We start from the raw sequence: 19,017 nt of genomic DNA, 5'->3' as shown, positions 1-19,017 counted from the left end.
GAGATTGGTGTCACCCTCCAGGAAGTGGGCCTGGGGTCAGGTCCAGCTTCTGCTGGGTCGGCTGGGGATGAGAGAAGCCCCAGGAGAGCTGATGGGCCCATCCCTCCAGCACACATCCCTTCTAGGGAACCTGACCTTAGAGCCATCTCAGTTGTTAGGAAAGCAGGGAGCCCCACAGGGCAGAGGAGATTCGCCAGCACAGGCCTACAGAACAGCAGGGGTTTATTATTACAAGGGTCCCCAGGGAAGCAACAGTACAAAGAGTCTCCATGGGCAGAGCACCCAGCTCTGCTCTTAGGTGCCAAACTTCTTCTGTTGGACAGGTGGGGGCAGCTGTGTCTTGATGTCCATCAGGGGCCGCTCCACCACCACCAGGGAGCCCTCCTCCAGGAGGTCCACAAACAGCAGGGGCTGCAGGGCAGAAAGAGGGAGACAAGATTAAAACTCTTCTCGGAACAGCATGAGCAGCTCTGCCGAGTGCATCCCGGAGCCTCTGCGGTAACATGAATCAACTCTCCAGGAGCCTTGCCAGACCAGGTCCTAGCCACAGGGTCCAGGAGCAGGAGCAGTGAGCCCCTGTGCAATCGTCAGCCTAAGATCCTCTGAAACCCTGCAGTTCCCTACACCAGGCAGCCCCATAACCTCAAATCAAGTCTTCTCAACCTACTGCTGTGTAAGGTCAATGGGATGGGCACGTACTGCTCCCTAGTGACCAGCCTCCAGCAAGGCAGCTCTGGCTTGGTTCAAGAGATCTGTGCAACAGCGCAGGCAGAAGGGACGCTGATGACAGAAATACACACCCAGCAGCTGGTAAGCGAGCCTGGGAGATCACAGAGGTCTGTACTGCTGGGGAGGAGCAATACCACCCCCCTAACCCTCCCAAGCATGGGAGATTTCAGGTCAGATACACCTGGGCACAAGAGCTGTCTCAGGCCCTCTCAGCAGGATTCCGTTCCTCGCCCGGAGGCACTCAGGCGAGCCAAACAATTGGTCTGGATCAGTTGCAGGTGGGGATGGCTGCTCAGTGGTAAGCCACAAGCTTGTCAGAACATCTAACAGAAGCAGCTCCAACACAGCACCAGACCCCGGGGGAGTTAAGCATCTGCCACTACTGCCCAAGACCCTGCAGGAGGGAGGGAGGGTCAGGCATGGAGTGAGAGTTACACACGACTCCCGTGGCTGGCAGCACATTTCAAGCACTTGTGTTTTATACGAAGCACCAGAGTGAGAAAGAGAGAGTGTGGGGGGGAGGGGGGAGGAGGAGGGGGTATGGATGCTGTCCCATCAGCATCACGTCCCCTGTGAGAACTGACTGACCCTGGGGGGAGTTCAGGAGCTAGACAGGCCCAGTCCTCCTCCAACAACAGATCCCAGACCGCCCTCCACTGACTGACAGGGAACGGGTGTATCCAGCCTGCTCCAACCTCCATGTGTCAGCCAGCTGGAGCAGCTGTGACTCCCACCCCAAAACCCATGGGCATCAAGTTCAGCTCTCTGGCACCATCCTGCTGTTTCCAGAGCCGGCCAGCTAGCAGGGCACCCAGGGGCTGATCTTGCTAGCCTGGAATCTCAGCTCTGGCATTAGTCCCCCGGGAGTAAACATCCTACTAGGGAAGCACTGCAGTGCAGCACCTCCCAGCACACGTGTGTGAACTTCAGTACAAGGAAAAGCTCTCCTGGCTCCTGTACTCGGCTGCAGGGGGTGAGCTGTGGGCCCAGCAGGCGGCCGCCCATCCCCCCCCAGAGGTGGCCCTCACATTAGCACACTCGCCTGGTACTTTTTGCAGATCTTGAAGGCATGAGCATAGCCCCGCCTGGCCTTCTCTGAGAGTTGCTTCAAGGCAGTCTGATTCATCAGCGGGGTTGCATCATCAGGGAGGGGCTGGGGAGAAAGCCCACAGTGTGTGTGTCAGCCTTCCAGGGACTCAGCACCCTCCACAGTGCCCCCCATCCCTTTGTTTGGTCCATTCCTCCCGCTGCTCCCACCCAACAAAGGATCTTTTCGGGGGGAGGGGCTTTGGTGGGACAGGCCGACCACACGGGCACAGCCATTCTATCGAGATCAAAGCCCCTTGGGGAGCTGTCTGTTGGCACAGGCTATGCTAAAGAGAAGCTGCAAACGGGGAGCGCTCCCCATCCTGCGCACGACAGGACAAGCCCCTGTATTGTGCGGGTGCACACTCAGCGCACTACTCCCAACCTGCTGCCACCCCTCCCAAACCAACAGGCAAACTACCATCCCAGGCTAAGGCACCAGGCCCATGTGACAGCCCCATGCCTGCCAGGGGCGCGACCTGCCACTCTAAGGCCGAGCACCACCAGCGGCTACAAGAGCCACTTCAGAAGGTATCAGGAAAGCCCCTGGGGACACACACTCCACATACTCCCCTGCACCCCACCCTGCCCTGCTCCCCTTCCCAGACAGCCAGGAGGCCCTAGCTGCCGGTGCCAGACTTGGCCATTGCTAACAAGGCAGCTTGTGCAAGTCACAGGAGCTGCTGCGCAGCTGCATGCCCATGGGGATGCCAATCGCCTTGCGCTCCAGGGAACGTCCCTTGATCAGTGGGGCGAGGCCCTAACGGGCAGAACAGCTTTCCCTGCTCACCCCATCTTGTACCACAAGCTGCTTCCCAGAAGTGACTCAGGGCCAGGGCTCACCAGTGACTTGTCGAGGATGCAGAACATGTGTGTGTCATGGAGGAGGATGTGCGCTGGCTGCTTGGGGTTAAAGGTGATATGGGTGATGGGCGTGTCCCGCTCCAGCCAACCCTTATGCAGCCCGTGCTGCTGCACCTTCCTGCTCCATGTGGTGTATTCTCTGTCGGGGATGCTGAATTCAAACACCTGCAGAGCACGGGGAGGGACAGGAAGAAGCAGGATTACAGCTGGACATACCCCTGGCCAAGTCCCTCCTCCACCCTTTCCTCGAAGGCCAGATGAGCAGTTGGCACCAACCTCAGTGTAAAACTACAGGAACCGCCAGGCTGCTCCACCACCCCACAGCCCGAGCTGACCTGACCCGACCCAGCCTCTCCTCTAGGACTGAGGCGACTGGTGGCCTGTCCCGGCCAGTTCGCCCCCAAACTGCTCTGCTGGCAGCGAGAAGGATGGTGCCCACAATGGGAAGAGTTCCCTGTCACGGGACTGACATCAGACGTTGCCAACTTCACACCCAGGCTGCGGCTGGTAAATACCAACGTCCCTAAACCAGAACTCCAGCGACTGCAACAGTAACCCACAAACCAGTCTACGGGGTGCATTCATTCCTGAGAGCCTGGACGCAAGGAACGGCACCCTGGGGGCATGGAGTCCATATTGCCCAAGCACAGGCAGTTAACAGGAAGCGGAGCAGCAGGCGAGAATGGAAAGCCTGTGCAGGAGACAGCTCCTACCTGCTGGTCCGAGTGGGTGATGACGAGGTTATTGGTCACAGGGTGAATGGCCAGGGCAGTCACTGCGCAGTTGTATGCAGGCACTGTGCAGTGGGGCTAAGAAGAGAAGACAGGGTGAGATACGGACGTCTGCGGGACTGGACGGCCAGGCTCGCTGTGTCGGAACAGTCCGAGCGGCAATGAACCCATCGCAGCACAGACTCCCAGGATTCTGCCCTCTGGAAGGCAGTGATGCAGCTAGAGCGCCCCAAAGGAGCCCATGCACCAAGCCGGCTGGTCTCCCGGCTACAGCGACCCCCAAACACATGCAGGTTCGCCCTCCCACCACAGGAGGCACCCTTCACACAGCTCTCACCTTGAAGTGTCTCAGGCTGTAGACGTTGATCTCCCAGTCCCCACCAGCGGCAGCCAGCCAGTCCCCATCCGCGCTTGCCGCCAGCAGGTACACAGCCTGGGCGCTGCCTGCAGGAGAGTCAGAGCGGCCGCACTGCTCAGCACCAGTCGTTTCCTCTCTGGCACCCATGGAGGTGCAGGGCACTTGAAGGCACCCCAAATCCAACCCCAGTCCAAAGCCATAAGGGATCGCTGCCCCCCACCAGGCTCTTCCTAGGGGTGCACACACCTAGTCATAGTGACCTGTGGAGAGGTCACATCAGGGCACTGGGGGCAGATTGGTGAGCAAACCCGGCAGAGTCCAAGGGAGTGTGGACGAGACACGCTCCATTTCAGGAGCAAGGGGGAGCGGCTCCAGGGCACTCTGGGCATCTCAAATGGGGGGTAGGCATTCATAGGCTGCCCCAGGGGAAAAATGCCCCCCACCAGCAAAGCCCCAGGGAAGGCAGTGGGGCTGGAATGGTTCAGCCCAGGGCTAGCCTCCCCTACTGCCTCAGGCACAGGTTTGGGGAGGGCTGGGGATCCTTTGAAATTTGCTCCCACCTGCAGCCACACAGGAGCTGCAGGGAGCGCATACCTGAGTTTGGGCGGAGGGTCTGCAGGTGCCCGCAGCCCCCTGGCTCCAGGAGCTTGAGGACATGAACGGCACCCTGATCTGAGGCCACGAACAGGCTGGTGGAGTCGGCGGAGCACAGGAGCTGGTGGGCTGAGCACAGCAGCTTGGGCACCTTGGAGACCTTGGAGAGGGCAGGAGAGCAGAATCAGCGCTCACTTCCTACGTGCAGATGGCAAGGCACGGCCACTGCTCAGGGCTCCATGGCCCTCCAAGGGGGCACTGGACCAAGGTCCTTCCCTTCCCATCGCTGTCTCCCCTCCCCCACTCCATCCCACAGAACCCATCAGCGACCGTCAGTCAGGACAGGAACAAGCCCCCATGCCCAGGTTTAGCCGACAGCAGGGCCTGTACTCACCCTCTTGACACTGACGCTGCCGTTCTCCAAGTGCACTCTGTGCAGATGAAGCCTGGAGGCCGTGGAATAGGCGATCCAGCTGCCACACAGCGAGATGCAGCTGCAACAGATGTGCTCGGGGCCCTGGGAACCACACAGAGTGCTGAGGCTGGGTTGGCCAGCAGCCACCCTCTGTCTTAGCCCCAAAGGTACCTGCACCCCACACGCAGACGGGTGCCCTCATTTAACGGTTGAGAACAGCTGCCAGCAGAACTGCACTGCAGAGGGGCTCTCCCCACAGGAAGGAGTCCCATAGCAGCCATGCTTTCTCGCACACATCCTGGGGAGTGTGGGGTGCGTCTGCCCTTCGCTGTGGGACTGTCACATGCTGGGTCCCTCTGGGACCAGGACTCTCAGTAACCAGACAAATCAGCTGTAGCTCGTCCCAGCAAGAGGGAGTAGGCAGGGCCGGCCAGAGAGAGAGAGCTGCCAGTGGGATGGCAGGGGCCTGCTTTCCCCACCACCCAGGTCTCCCCTTGCTGTCAGAGCCTGACGCTCTGTACAGAGCGTTCCAGCCCCCAACCTGCCCCCTGCGGCTGAGCTGTGGGCACAGCAGGAAGCTTATTTCTGCACCTCAGTGAGCCTGCGGCAGCCGGAGTAACCCACTCTGCACCCGCTAGCTCCTGTACCCAGGGGAGCTCGACAGCAGACACGGCCGCGAGGGAGCGCAGTGCAGCAGGGCTCTGAGAGAATGGGCCGGTAGCACAGTGCTCCTGCCTCACAGCACCCACAAGCAACTTGGAAGCGCCCTTGGCCGGGGAGGCCACAGACCGGGCAAGGCTGGCTGTTACTCTCTCTGACTCTCCTGTAACTCTCACGCTACCCAGGGCGTCCCTGCACACAGGGATCTGGCCAGGCAGGCACAGCACATGTGAAAACTTATAGCTGGGGACAGCTGGGGCCTAGGCCAGGCCTAGCCACCTGGGCAACGGGGAGGTGGCACCCCCTCTGGAGAGGCTGCTCAGCCTTACCTTGCTCTTCAGCTGCAGCAAGTGCTCAGGGGCACGGGAAACTGGCAGGATATCACCATCCTTCCCTGGGAGAAGAACCAAGAGCACTTAGTGCCGACACTGCTTGAGGAGCTCTGCACCACTCAGGCCACTACCGACTGCCCCACGGCACAGACGGGGAGAGACTTGCTGATGATCCGTCCTGGCCTGAACCCAGCACCTCCCACAAGATGCCGGGAACCGTAGCAGGAGGGGGGAGCTTTACCCATAGAGGTGCCCACCCCATGACTCAGCTCTGCCACACTGAACTCTACTGAACCATTCCCAGCACTTGTGCCAACCCCCCGTGACACATGCTGGCACACCAGGGATTTGGTGTGTCGAGTGACACTGAGTACAGTGGTTTTGTGTGGGAAGTACATGATTTCTGCTTGGCCACGTGCAACAAGAGAGGGGAGTGGTACCAGCCTGTGCCCAGAGCGGGGAACGCTTCCTCGTGCCAATTGTCAGGATGCTACCCAGGCCCCCGCACATGGCTGAAACAGCCGATTGTTACACTGGAGCCAATCCATTCAGGCCCCTCCCAGGCTCTGGGAGTCCCAGCGGGGCCAAGGCAGGGGCTCTTTAACCCTCCAGTCACAAAACTACATCTCGACTTCCTAGGCCAAGGGCATTCTCTTTTTGGAACCTTTCACAGGCTGGACTCACCTGCTGGAGACTGACACTCTCCAGAGACACAGGCAGCAGTGGGCACTTCCTGCGGGCCATGCTGGCAAGGCACAGCCATCATTGCCCTTTCTGCCAAGAGGGGACCGGTTAGAGACCGCAGGGGAGGAGGGGGCTGGTGATGTGGACACCTGTCCCCTAGGAATTGCACTGGCCTTGTTTCATGGATTTGCTAGAAACTCCCTTTCGGGCACTTCACTCTGCCAGATCCCAAGAACAGATCCCGTTTTCAATCAGCGCTTGGGAGCCCTCATGGGGTCTTACCTGCAGAATTGGTGGCTCCGAGTCTCCAGAGCTCCAGGTGTTGGGGGAACTGGAAGAGGAGGAGCCTGGCCTTCCTAGCGCACGAGACGAGGCGTCGCTGCAACCAACCAAGAGTCAGACAGTTACGAGACCCCTGGGTAACGGGGCAGGGCGAGGCCAGCCAGGCCAGAGGGCAGACAGCCCAGCACGCACAGCTCCTATTTGTGGGTGCAGAACCCCCTGGGGCGATGGGCAACCAGATGCCACAGGATCGGCGCATGGCACGTGGGAAGCCGGCCAGGCACCTCTTGTGCTCCAGACTGTCATTCAGCACATTCTGATGCCCATTCTCCCCAGCAGGTCAGCAAGCGGCACGGGCCATCCCCAGCAATGGGACTCCCCAGGCAGCTCACCCACGGTGACCCCACTGGAACCAGGAAGGATGAAGAGGGACCAGGCTGCCACTCCAACAGGGAAGGACCCGCGCTGGAGCAATCCCAAGAGCAGGAGTGACACAGGCCTGCAAACAGGAGTTGGTGGCTGCGGCAAGGGGACCTGGTGAGCAGGGCTACCAAGGCAGAGCTCACGGGGTGCAGCACTTACATGGGGGAAGGTGAATTTCCGGAGGGCAGCATCATAGCCCTTTCCATGCACCCTCTCCATGAGCGGGCGGATCACCAGCTGGGCATCCAGGCCTGAAAGAGGAGGAGGAAACACCAAGGTGGCTAAACTGTGCTGAGCCAAGCCCAGGCACGATCAGAGCCCCACTTCTAGGCTGGTGCAGCTTCCTCACCCCATACCTCCAGAGATGAGTGCCGTCGCGCTGTGTGCCACGGCCCGCACGTCATGGGTGTGATGCTGGAACGGCTTCGTCCGCACCCACTTGCTCTCAGCACTGCCCCACTTCACCGGCAGCAGCTGGAACTGGTACACCGCCCCCTCCGAAGTGCCCACCACGATGCTGTCTTCCTCCTGGGGAGGAAACCAAACAGCCGTCGCTCGCCGTGCCCACAGTGCAGGGCTGGGCAGTGCCAAGGGAAGGGTGGGGATGTGAACCCCCATCCCACTAGGTACTGGACAGAGCCCAACAGCTCCTTGCACCCTGGCCCAAGAGGGTGGGAGATGGGCGAGCTCCAAGCCAGTCAGCCAGAGCAGCATCCACCCCAGCAGCCTGCAGTGCCCTTTAACCAGGTGGGGATGGCTCCTGGCCAAGCCGCTCTGGGTCAGCCAGTGTCACAGAAGATGCTGCAGATAAGGGGTGAGATCCCAGATTACTAGCGTCCCTGCGCAGAGCCCACACAGTCACCACCCCTCCGCCCAGCCTACGCACGGGGGCTCCCAGGAGCCGCCAGGCCCCTCCTACCTCAGACACAGCAAGACACAGCACAGCCGAGCTGCTGACTGGGTGGGTCTCCAGGAGGGTTCCTTTCTCCGAGTCCCAGAACTGCACCTTCCCCACCGAATCAGAGCTGACAATGGTGCCGTCGGAGAGGAATGCCACGCTCCACACCACACACTCACGGCTGTAGAGACCCTGCGGGCGCCGGTCCACCAGGATCCGCTGGATGGCATGGCCTGTGAATCAGACAACCCCGGATAGCAGAGGAGAGGGGGACAGGGCCATGGGGAGCTTACAGCTCAGGGTTGGGGCAGGGTGCGTGAGCTGGGCCCCTTGCTAACATGACAGATATGCCAGGCTCCGAGTCTCTCTCCTCCATGGCGATCTGCTCAGAAGCCCCATTCAGCTGCATCAGGAATGCCCGGTACATGGACCAGCAACCCCACCTGGCCTGGAGTCCACAGGGCACAGCTGGCTCCGTTTGGGGCAGTTGAACTCTGCTGGGGGAAGGGAGAATGGGAGGGCGAGCATGCAGCCCACGTGGACAGGAGGTGCTTAGGGGACAGCCCACCAGCACATCCAGCGCTCAGGGGCACCTGGGAACTAACCCTCTCCACTACGCCTCTGCTGGGCGCTCCTAGTCACCTGATTTGACGTCAAAGACTCGGAGAAGGTCGATGGAGCCAACAGCAATGTGGGTGCCGGAGGGATGCCAGGAGAGGGACATGATACGCCCTGGAGAATTACACGGCAGGGAAAGAGATCTCACATGAGCCAACCCAGACCAATGCCCCTCACCCCCAACGTTCAGTGCAAGCCTGCACTCAGCGATTGCCTGGCAGTGCCATGGGGCAGAAACCCCAGCCTTGGGTGACAGAACTAGAAGGTGCTGTGCCTTCCCAATAAGGGCGAGGGTACAGGGCTAGGACAGGCTAAGCTAGAGGACAGTTCAGAAGCAGGGCTAGCTGGATCCATGGGAGGCTGGCACATTTCTCTCAGAGAGGTGTGCACCAGCCTCCCCTTCACCACACCCACATCCTGAACTCCTGAGTGACCACACTGTCCCTTCTAACTGCCCTCTGCCCACAAGACCTCATCCATGGCCACCTGACTGGGGAAGAGGGCAGGCTGTGACTCCCGCTGCTCAGTGTGGGGCCTTTGGAGGGCTCCCTGGTGGCAGCGGGTCCCACCTGGAGCAGATTCAACTCATCTTAGTTGCTTCTTCGGAATGGAGAACACAAGTCCCACAGCTGACACAGGGCAGAGAGAGCTGCAGAGGACCAGGCTTGGGGCATTTAAAGGGAGTGGGAAGTAGATTCTGTAGCCTTCCCTCCATCACTCCCCCCAACCACAGCTTCCCCCATCAGCCTCTGCCCTGCTCTGTCCCCATCAAATCTACCTTTCTGCCGGTCCAGGCTCCTCTCAAACTGGATTTTATCAGGCAAGACTTGGAAAAGCTTCACTGACCCATCCTCACAGCCAACCTATGGAGGGCAGGCGAGCGAGGAGACAACATGAGAGAGAGAGATGATTAAAGCCCTTATTTGGCTCACGTCCCATCTGTCTGCTGCCAGGGGCAGGCAGCGATGGGCTCCCCAACTGCCTGAACATGGACGCTCAGAAGCAAAGTCAGTTCCAGCTCCCAGCACAGTAGAGTGCTTGGCACAGCGACCCAGCAAGGCCAGGACTGCTCCGCACTGCCAGCCCAGCCTGCCCCACTGTCTGGTGAGGAGTATTGCTTAGCGCACAGAACTCCTTTACCTCCATCTCCACAACTCTGCTTCCTGCTTGTCAGAGATTTACATTCAGCCTCTTCTGCGTTCGGGAAGGGCCCGGGGCTGGGCAGCCCGGACTCTGTGCTGAAGTAGTTCTGAGAACAAACTGCCCTTGGGCCTCGTGGGCACATCTCACCACCACTCAACTATGATGCCACCCACCCGGCTCTCTATCTCCCCCCCCACCCCCCCAGATGCACTGCTCACAGCCCATCAGCTACCAGCAGCGGGGAGCCCCACAGTCCCTACCCCACACTGCGATCTGTGGTAATGGGAAGGGGCTCTGCACACCCACCTGCAACAGGGGGAAGAAGATTCTGCAGTCTCCACTCCATCATTCCCTGGAACCAACATGTATGATTCTCCCCCTCCCCTAATCTCAGCACTATCTGCGGCTTGCATCAAGCAGTCCCATTGCCCGGCACAGACCCAGTCCATCATGCCTTGTGAGGCTGGACAGGAGCGTAGCCACTGAAGACAATTAGAGTATGCACCTGGGTTTCAGAACACCAGGGAGCTTGCTAGTTGGGAGCAGCAGCAAGGGAGGCAGACCTCATCTGCCCCATAGGCCAGCAGGAGCCAGAAGTGACATCCTGGCCCAATGGCAGAACCAAGCTACAGAGCTGGCAGGCTTCCCTGGGATTTTCCAGCCAGAGGTACTCACTGCCAGCTGAGTGCCACTGGGATCAGCCGCCATGCTCCAGATGGGGCCCCCAAAGCCATCCAGGGAGTACTTGACTCGCAGCTTCTCTAAATCATACTCGCTGATGTCTCCGCCCAGGCCTGCTCCGAAGAGCCGATCCCCAGCTGCCCAGCACAGCGCCTCTGTGGTTCTCGTCTCATGGCCTGGGATACCCTGAAAAGACGCACAGATGAATCACACCATCCCGCTTCCCCTGGAGCCCACCTGGGCTCAGACAGCCCACGTCTGAGCACCATATAAGGACAAAGTCTCATTTTGTGTCCCCCACCCTCTGCTCCTATGGAATTCCCCTACCTCAATCCCCAATGGGAGGGCCAGGGCTGAGTGCCCCTCCACTGCTCCCTATACACCAGCTAGCAGAGGTTAGTCACTCCCAGGCAGGCAGTACTGCTGTACCCTTCCCTATAGCGCTGCCTGCTGGGACGGGCCCCAAGTTCCTCCACTGGCCCCTAACGCATGGGCCCTGGGCGAGCACGGGCGGTTGAATCGGCCCCAGAACACCGTCCTGGGCAGCTCCCAGGCCCGCAGGGGGGCAGGATTGTTCCATGCCCGTCCCTGTACGAAGTCTCGCCCACTGCAGGGGGTTGCTGGGTTAGCTGGAGAGCCCCCGCCCCGTGCCACAGCGAGCGAGACGCTGAAGCCCAGCAAAGCCAATGACGCTCACGGCCGCTCAACGCTGCGCGTTACACGCGAGGCCACGGTGACAGCTCCCGCTCAGGGCCGGTGAAATCCCAGAGCTTCTCCCGGCCCCACGCTCGCTCCAGCCAGGGCTCGTCTCTCCCCAGGCCCCGGCTGGACTCGGGCCGGGATGGCCGCTCGGGGCGGGGGACGCCCCGTTACCTTTTCCTGGAAGTAGTTGGCAGCGAAGTTGTAGACCTCGAGGGCGCCGTCCGTGCGGGCCAGGGCCAGGCGGGCGGAGCGGGGGCTGTGAGCCAGGCAGCGGATCCCCGCGGGCACGTAGGCGAAGAACCGCACCCGGTGCACCTGGAACTCCCCCATCCCGGCCCGGCGGGGAACCAGCGCGTCTCCCGGCCCCGGGCACCCGCGGCTGCAGCCCCGCCTCCTCCAGCGCCCCCCACGTGCGCGCCCTGCGCCCCGGAACCGGAAGCGAGGGGAAGGGTCCGGCCGGGCGGAAGTGCGCAGCGGCGGGAGGTTCGGTTGTTGCCGGGAGACCACGCAGCCCCCTGCTCCCTCGCCAGGCCCTGCTGCGTCGACGGCCCCTCCTGCAGGTCGGGACGAGGGACCCTGGGGCGAGGGGTGATGGTGGGGCCCGGCGGGGGGAGGGGCCGTGGTACCGGGATGTTGGCGTGGGGGGAGGGACTAGCGAGGGGGTGGGTGGTGAGGGAAGGGCTCGGGGAGGGTCTCTGGGGAGGTGGTGGGGAGGGGCTAGTGAAGGGGCTTTGGGGGAGGAGGGGTTCGTGGTGGGGAGGGGGTGAGGAAGGGCTCTGAGGAAGGGAGGGGCTTTGGGAAGGTGGTGGTAGCTAGTGAAGGGGCTCTGGGGAGGATGAAGAAGGGCTTTGGGAAGGTGGTGGGGAGGGGTTCTGGGAAGGTGATGGGGAGGGGCTAGTGAAGGGGCTCAGTTGAGATCAGGGAGGTTGGTGAGGGAGGGGTTCTGGGAAGGTGGTGGGGGAGGGGCTCGTGAAGGGGCTCTGGGGGAGGGAGGGGCTTTGGGAAGGTGGTGGGGGAGGGGCTAGTGAAGGGGCTCTGGGGGAAGGAGGGGTTCTGGGAAGGGGCTCTGGTGAAGGATCAGGGAGGGTGGTGCAGGAGCAGGGGGCTGAGCCAGGCTGCAGGAAGGAGAGCAGAGGCATGAGGGTACAGCTGGGTAGAACCTCACTCGGGTGTGGCATGAAGAGAACTGTGCAGCCTGTTGCCACCATTCCCAGGCTGAGGTCTAAACCCTCCCTTATCCTGTGTCACACTGAGCCTGTGTACGCCTCAGGACAGCAGCCTGTAGAGCACCTCGCCCACTACGTGGACCCAGTCACACTATTGACTGAGTTTTATGGGGCACATCCATTTTTTGTACTGTCCCCACAGGAAGTATCATTTCCCCACACAGCCTTAATTTCATTGCAAGACGGTTGGCTCCTGATTAGAATGACTGTATTGGAGGATTAAATAGGAGGCGGGTCATGAGAGGGTTTGGGAGTCTGATGTTTCATGTGCAGTTGCAAACAGGGAGTGTTTCTATGCAGGAGTTTCAAGTCTGGCTGTAGCGAATGCCAACAAGAGGCAGAGGAAAGGAGAATTATTAGTAACAGAACTCTCTTTCCTGGGAATAAGGATATTCTGTGAAAGTAAGTTACATTTTAGAAAGTAAAGATTTTCACTAATCAAGTCAAACATCTACTTGTTCCACCAAAGAGGTGGCTGTGTTGCAGTGGCCGGTGTTGTGATTCCACTGTGTATGTAATTAAAATTTGTAATGCAGGCTGGAATGATTCAGGATGGAAAGTGCTATAAGATAGATCTGTTTAATTTTTTAATAATCATTTTAAAATAGCCCCTTTCTACACAACTCTGATGCAAGCACACCTGGAATGTTCCATTCAATTTTGAGCACCAAATTGTCAAAAAGATATTAACAAATTGGAGGGAATTCAGATAAGAAAAAGAAGTGGCTGGAGCAATTAATTTATGAGGGAAGAATATAAGAACTAACTTGGCTATGTGACAATAAAGGTGAGGGACATGAATCTTCATGTATCTAAACAGTGTAAACACCAAGGAGGGATAGAAATTACTTTCCTACGCACAGGTGGATTTACGTAGGAGGAATAGGATGAAATTAAGCAAGGGGGAATTTATATTGACTGTAAGGAAAAAGCTAGTGACAGTGAGATGTATATGGCCATGGAAGACTCTCAAGGAAGGGACAGAAACCTTGTCATTTGGGAAACTTTAAATTAGATCAGACAAAGCACTAGAGAATGTCCTGCATGGAGTACTCCTGCCATGGCCCTTGGGAGATGGACTCAGTGGGAGCAAAAGGAGCTTTTCCAGTTTTAATTTGCAACAGTCTATTTTATTGTTATGAGTTTATCCCAATAAATAAATCTCCAAGAAATGATGAATTAGCCTCTGTAGAGTTTAATACTTGGAAGTCTGAGATATTAGTGCAAATTCATTTCCCCTGCAAACTCCCAAGCTTTCACTGCTGAATAGTTTGAGGGAGTTCACATCACACACTTCAGGCTACCTGAATTACAGACAATAAGAATGTTTAATTCTAGCTTTACAGGAGAATGTTCACAGTCTGGGCTGGTTGAGCTCAGTTTCTGGGGTGTTGGGATCCAGGGCCTACCATGCTAACTATAATGAAGTAAAAGACAGGAGTCAAACTATTTACAGCCAAGGAAACTACACAATCTTGCTGATCCATAAGGTATTTGGAGAATGCCTCTTCTAAGCACTTTCTGACATGACATTGACCATCCAAGCAAACTGGCTTTGAGACAGTGTGGTGCTGTGTAAAAGGGAGGCCTGCTGGAGCCACATGTTAGTCACTCGTCTGCCTGTGTTCAAATCCCATCTGTTGTTTCCAGTGAAAATGATCTTGGAACATCCTATCTGGTAGTCCAGCCTCTTCAGTTGTTTGTTACAATCAAACAAATATATTATGGTTTGGAGTGTAACCTCCGGGGTCAGGTATGTGCCAGCCACTTATTAACGTTGCAGTCAGGTCATTATGCCATGTGCTTGGTGATTCTCCCTGCTTCTGGGAGACTCCCTCTGGCTGTTTTGGGGAGCACAACATTGAGCCACTTCTATTGTGCATAACTCATCGTCCATTGTAGCTGTAAAGGAAAATTATCTGAGTTTGCCAGTAGGTGGCAGTAAAATACAAAATAATCTGCTCAACCCACCACTCCCCCTTGTGAATCAATGGGGCGCTCCCGTCAGAAGGGCTGCTTAGGGCACAGAGGAGCGTGTGTGTCAAAGGGCCTCTTGGGGCTGTGCCATAAGTGGTTCAAACACTGAGCCTTGGCAGTGAGGCGAGAGTGGACTCCTCCCCTCCCCAGGTACGGCTGGGGGGTCACTTCTCGCCCAGTGAGACACTAGTGGCCCAGGAGCTTCAGCCCAGGTGCCTGGTCCCTCAGCCCCATTTGCTGATGAATCTGTGTCTCCTTCGCTTTGCAGAGGAGAAGCGGAGCATGGTGCAGATTGTGATTTCCAGGTGAGTTTGGCACGACTCCTTCCTGTGCTAGTGTTAGGAAGTGATGAGTTGTCAGTTTCTGAGCTAGCTTGTGTCCCACTGGGGTCTGAACATGCTTCAGCAAGGCCCTAGGGCAGCGTCTAAACCCGGGTATTGCACAGAAACCAGAGAGCTGGTGGACCTGGCTTGCCACATTTTTTTGTAGTGGAGCCTCTGTCTGGACATCCCCCTCCTGGCCCTTCGACCCTTAGGACATTGTAACCCTCAGCCCTTTGCTTTCAGTGATGGGGCTGATGGCCTGGCAGAGTGGGTGCTGATGGAGCTGCAGGGAGAGATTGAGGCTCGCTACAGCACCGGACTGGCTGGAAACCTCCTGGGAGACCTGCATTACACCAGAGAGGTGAGGGAGCTTTCCTTCCCTTCCTTACAGGCTGGGGAGAGCAGCTGTAGGGAGTCCTCTGCCAAGTCAGCTCCCACCAAGGCTGCACCTGGTTCTGAGGTCCATCTTCTTGTGGAAGGGGGAAGGAGGCTGTAGTGAAAGGAAGGGAGCCTGGTCCCTGCAGGGCTCTGACCCTGTGCCTGTTCTCTCTTCTTTCCCAAGGGGGTCCCTGTGCTCATCGTGGGCCATCACATTCTTTATGGGAAGGTAGTGCGCCTGGAGAAGCCCTTCGCCGTCCTCACCAAACGTAGTGCCAGTGAGCACGGCTGTGATCGCAGCCCCACAGGGGCAGCTGCCCACTACCTGGTGACTGCTCTGATCAAGACCAAGCTCCTCTTCAAAACCCGCCCCAAGCCCATCATCACCAACGTGCCCAAGAAAGTATGAAAGAGCCCCGGCCCCATACCAGAGAGCGTCCTGCCCCCTGGACACGAGCCCAGCTTCTGTCCCGAGGGCGGGGGGCTGGTCCCATGGGGGCAAACTCAGCTGCCTTCCCAAGAGGGGCTGGTCCCATGGGGGCAAACTCAGCTCCCTTCCCTAGAGCATCCGGACTCCTGGGCACAAGCCCAGCTACCATCCCGAGAGGGGTTGAACTCCAAAACATGAGCCAGGCTTTCCTGCCAAGGCCTGGTGGCCTCTTGGGTACAACTCCAGCTCCCGTGCCAGGTGGGGCCCTGTGCTTGGGCCAGAACTGTACTCCTAGCACAAGGGGGACCCCACCTCAAGACACAAGTCAAGCTCCCTTCCCCAGGGCAGGTGGCCTCTTGGGCATTAGCCCGAGTCCCATCCCAAGGGGCACTGGAGCCCTGGGCCCAAACCCAGCTATCTTCCCAAGGGCAGGTGGCCTCCTGGGTGCTAGCCCAGCTCCCACCTTGCTGGGAACTGGAGCCCTGGGCCCAAGCCCAGTTCCCCTACCAAGGGCAGGTGGGCTCCTGGGCCCAAGCCCAGTTCACACCCCAAGGGCAGGTGGGCTCCTGGGCCCAAGCCCAGTTCACACCCCAAGGGCAGGTGGGCTCCTGGGCCCAAGCCCAGTTCACACCCCAAGGGCAGGTGGGCTCCTTGGCACTAGCCCAACTTCCACCCCCAGGGGCACTGGTGCTGTGGGCCAGAACCCAGCGACTCTTCCAAGAGCAGGTGGGCTCCTGGGCCCCAGCCCCGCTCCCATCCCTAAAGCAGGTGGCCTCCTAGGCACTAGTCCGGCTCCCATCTCAAGGGGCACCGGAGCCCTGGGCCCCAGACCAGGTCCCGTCCCGACGGCGACCGGAGCCCTGGGCCCCAGACCAGGTCCCATCCTGACGGCGACCGGAGCCCTGGGCCCCAGACCAGGTCCCATCCTGACGGCGACCGGAGCCCTGGGCCCTAGACCAGGTCCCGTCCTGACGGCGACCGGAGCCCTGGGCCCCAGACCAGGTCCTGTTCCTAGGGCAGGTGGGCTCCTGGGCCTCAGCCGAGCTCCCATCACAAGGGCAGGTGGCCTCCTGGGCCCTAGTCCGGCTCCCATCCCAAGGGGCACTGGAGCCCTGGGCCCGGGCCCAGCTCCCATGCCGAGGGGAACTGAAACCCTGGGCCCGGGCCCAGCTCCCATGCCGAGGGGAACTGGAACCCTGGGCCCAGCTCCTATGCCAAGGGGGACTGGAACCCTGGGCCCGGGCCCGGCTCCCATGCCAAGGGGGGCTGGGGCCCTGGGCCCGGGCCCGGCTCCCATGCCGAGGGGGACTGGAACCCTGGGCCCGGGCCCGGCTCCCATGCCGAGGGGGACTGGAGCCCTGGGCCCGGCTCCCATGCCGAGGGGGACTGGCCTCTTCACCACTAGACGAGCTGACACCCTATCTATGAATCCATTCCCCTTTCCCAGGGAAGGAGGACCCTCAAGTGCAACCCCAGCTACCATTGCAGGGATTGGCTCACCCCTGGGCATGAACCTGGCTCCCAGCGCAAGAGCTGGTGGCCTCCTAGGTATGAGCCCAGCTCCAGTTCCAAGAACAACTGGCTCCCTGGGCATGAACACCGCTCCCATCACACAGGGGCCTGCCATGCTGGACACTAGACCTACCGGTCCCCTGGGTCAATCTCCCTTCCCCGGGACAGCTGGTCCCCAGAGTGTGAACCGGACTCCCTTCCCCAGGGTGGGTGAGCCCCAGAGCATGAACCCAGTCCCCTTCTCCAAAGCAGCTGGCCCCCTGGGGCCAAACCCAACTCCCTTCCCCACGCCAGCTGGCCCCATGGCTGTGAACCCAGCTGTCCTCTTTCCTAATGGGACATTGTCATCTCCCATTAACAACACAGCCAGGCTGCGGTGGTGCTGATTCTCTCCTGACCCCCTACCCTGGAGAGAAGATCAAGAGTGCAGCCATACTCCTGCCACCTGCCTTGCCAACAAACTAGGACCTAGCACAGTCTCAGCTTTTCCTAGAGCCTTGCTGGGTTCTGGACTCCAGGAGTTCGTAGGCCAGCAGCCCCTCGTCCTCCTAGATGTGGTGGAGCACTGTGTTTGGGTGACGCACTCCTCAGGGAATGCAGATCTCAGGCCCAGCGACTCCAGCACTACCACCTTGCCTGCACAGCCGGGAATCCAGGAGCCCCCATCGCTGTCTGGCAGTAGTGCTCGGAACTGGAACAATGAGCCACAGGAGCCTGTTCTGAAGCAGGCCCTTTGGTGTAACCCTGACCACGCAGCTGCTGCTGGAGACAGCAGGTGGCATCACCTTTCCTGCTCAGTCAGGAGCCAACTGACCTTTTGTTCTGGGTTTGTGTTCCTTCTTCCTGCCCCTTGAATAAAAGTGACAGCAGGGTCAGTGGGCCTGCACTGTCTCCTGTGTCATCCCAGCGCCATAGGAACAGCGACCCTGCCTCAGCCAGGAGGGACAGGGCCACGCTGGACACTGAACCCTCATTACTGCAGCATGGAGCAAACCCTTGGGAACTCTGCAGGGCAAGGCTGGGGCGGAAGTGGCCCTGCCTGTGTGCCAGGAGTGTAGGCTGAGGTGGCCCTGGGGGAGGCACTCAGTTACCAAGCCAGGCTCCTGGCAGAGCTGCTCTGGCCAGGGCTGGGGACTCAGTTCTAGGGCCAAGAAGGCAGCTGCCTCCCTCCCCTCCAAGATACCCCCCAGCCTTCCTCTGTGCAAATCTCTTTATTATGACATCCATTGCGATATAAAAACAGACCTTTTAAAAAAATGAAAAAATGCAGGTAAAAAATAAATAGATTTACAAACAATGGTAGCAATAAGTGTAAATATCAAAGCACTACAAAAGTCTCCTAAAAACTTTGTATTCAATGGAGTAAGTCACCTGGCGTAAGGTTTCTGCCCTGAAAAGAGGGCCTGGGGAGACCGCTGTGGTGCAGCCAGACCAGACACAAGGAATGTGGGGACACTGTTGGGCTGGGCAGGGGTGGCAGCTGCTCGCCCAGGCCCAGGAGGGAGCACATACTTGTGGTGTAGATTCAAAGGCAGGTCCCTGCTCAGGCCTCCACGTATGCCATGGGAGGCCAGGCTCCCTCCCCCTAGCACCAGAGGGGAGGGGAGGGGGGGCTGCAGGGACATGCAGGGAGGCACCTGTTCCAGAAGCCCATAGGAGTACACGCCCCGGGGGCCCTCCCTCACAAGAAAGCACAGAAGTCTGGGAGCAGAGCTGACTGGACCCAGCCCAAGAGCAAAGCAGCCGGGATTAGCTCAGCACAGGGTGCAGAGCAAGCAGCCATCTGCTGATTACAGCACTGGGAGCTGGGGGCATCCCCTTTCCTGAGGGAACTGCCCACACCTGTGCTCTGATTCAGACAAGCTGCCTGGCCCAGCTGCTGGAATCCCAGCCCTCAGCATTTGCCTGGCCAGGAGCAGCCTGGTGCCATGGCAGGTTAGTCCCTGCTGGTGCCTTGTTAGATGCTCTCGT

The 19,017-nt window shown here is 59.1% G+C and overlaps 3 protein-coding genes across 9 annotated transcripts; 2 read left to right on the top strand and 1 right to left on the bottom strand.

Annotated features, from left to right (window-relative positions):
• Positions 1-205: 205 nt before the first annotated feature.
• On the bottom strand, positions 206-11,562 carry UTP4 (UTP4 small subunit processome component). Its single transcript, XM_039502867.1, has 16 exons — positions 11,372-11,562; positions 10,493-10,684; positions 9,453-9,537; positions 8,699-8,788; positions 8,078-8,289; positions 7,515-7,686; positions 7,318-7,409; positions 6,736-6,832; positions 5,767-5,831; positions 4,757-4,879; positions 4,363-4,522; positions 3,748-3,854; positions 3,393-3,488; positions 2,659-2,844; positions 1,772-1,882; positions 206-411 (listed from the first exon to the last, which is right to left on the bottom strand). Exons 1-16 carry the CDS (start codon positions 11,528-11,530, stop codon positions 295-297), a joined length of 2,064 nt encoding a protein of 687 aa, XP_039358801.1. The 5' UTR covers positions 11,531-11,562; the 3' UTR covers positions 206-294.
• Positions 11,563-11,638: 76 nt separating this feature from the next.
• CHTF8 (chromosome transmission fidelity factor 8) lies at positions 11,639-15,535 on the top strand. Of its 2 annotated transcripts, XM_039502870.1 has the most exons (5): positions 11,639-11,760; positions 12,727-12,828; positions 14,672-14,708; positions 14,970-15,087; positions 15,289-15,535. In XM_039502870.1, the coding sequence occupies exons 3-5, from the start codon at positions 14,686-14,688 to the stop codon at positions 15,511-15,513; spliced, it is 366 nt and encodes a 121-aa protein (XP_039358804.1). In that variant the 5' UTR covers positions 11,639-11,760; positions 12,727-12,828; positions 14,672-14,685; the 3' UTR covers positions 15,514-15,535. The 2 variants fall into 2 exon arrangements, with proteins under 2 accessions (XP_039358804.1, XP_039358803.1); XM_039502869.1 differs by lacking the exon at positions 12,727-12,828 and having other exon boundaries at positions 11,674-11,760.
• Positions 15,479-18,343, top strand: DERPC (DERPC proline and glycine rich nuclear protein). Of its 6 annotated transcripts, none has more exons than XM_039502859.1 (2): positions 15,479-16,410; positions 16,537-18,343. In XM_039502859.1, the coding sequence occupies exons 1-2, from the start codon at positions 15,510-15,512 to the stop codon at positions 17,430-17,432; spliced, it is 1,797 nt and encodes a 598-aa protein (XP_039358793.1). In that variant the 5' UTR covers positions 15,479-15,509; the 3' UTR covers positions 17,433-18,343. The 6 variants fall into 6 exon arrangements, with proteins under 6 accessions (XP_039358793.1, XP_039358792.1, XP_039358791.1 ...); XM_039502858.1 differs by having other exon boundaries at positions 16,495-18,343; XM_039502857.1 differs by having other exon boundaries at positions 15,479-16,452.
• Positions 18,344-19,017: the final 674 nt, after the last annotated feature.

Source organism: Mauremys reevesii, linkage group 16 (assembly GCF_016161935.1).
Source record: "Mauremys reevesii isolate NIE-2019 linkage group 16, ASM1616193v1, whole genome shotgun sequence".
Lineage (NCBI taxonomy): Eukaryota > Metazoa > Chordata > Testudines > Geoemydidae > Mauremys > Mauremys reevesii.
This window is presented reverse-complemented; position numbering and strand designations above follow the sequence as displayed.

Excerpts from the sequence above, each read along its gene's own strand:
- DERPC (XM_039502855.1), top strand. The coding sequence starts at position 15,510 with ATGAAAGAGCCCCGGCCCCATACCAGAGAGCGTCCTGCCCCCTGGACA. Across the intron at positions 16,865-16,894 it reads GGAACCCTGGGCCCGGGCCC|GGGCCCGGCTCCCATGCCGA; the intron begins GGCTCCCATGCC and ends GACTGGAGCCCT.
- CHTF8 (XM_039502870.1), top strand. The coding sequence starts at position 14,686 with ATGGTGCAGATTGTGATTTCCAG. Across the intron at positions 14,709-14,969 it reads GTGCAGATTGTGATTTCCAG|TGATGGGGCTGATGGCCTGG; the intron begins GTGAGTTTGGCA and ends CTTTGCTTTCAG. Across the intron at positions 15,088-15,288 it reads ACCTGCATTACACCAGAGAG|GGGGTCCCTGTGCTCATCGT; the intron begins GTGAGGGAGCTT and ends TTCTTTCCCAAG.
- UTP4 (XM_039502867.1), bottom strand. The coding sequence starts at position 11,530 with ATGGGGGAGTTCCAGGTGCACCGGGTGCGGTTCTTCGCCTACGTGCCC. Across the intron at positions 10,685-11,371 it reads CCAACTACTTCCAGGAAAAG|GGTATCCCAGGCCATGAGAC; the intron begins GTAACGGGGCGT and ends GCGTCTTTTCAG. Across the intron at positions 6,833-7,317 it reads GGAAATTCACCTTCCCCCAT|CGACGCCTCGTCTCGTGCGC; the intron begins GTAAGTGCTGCA and ends GGTTGGTTGCAG.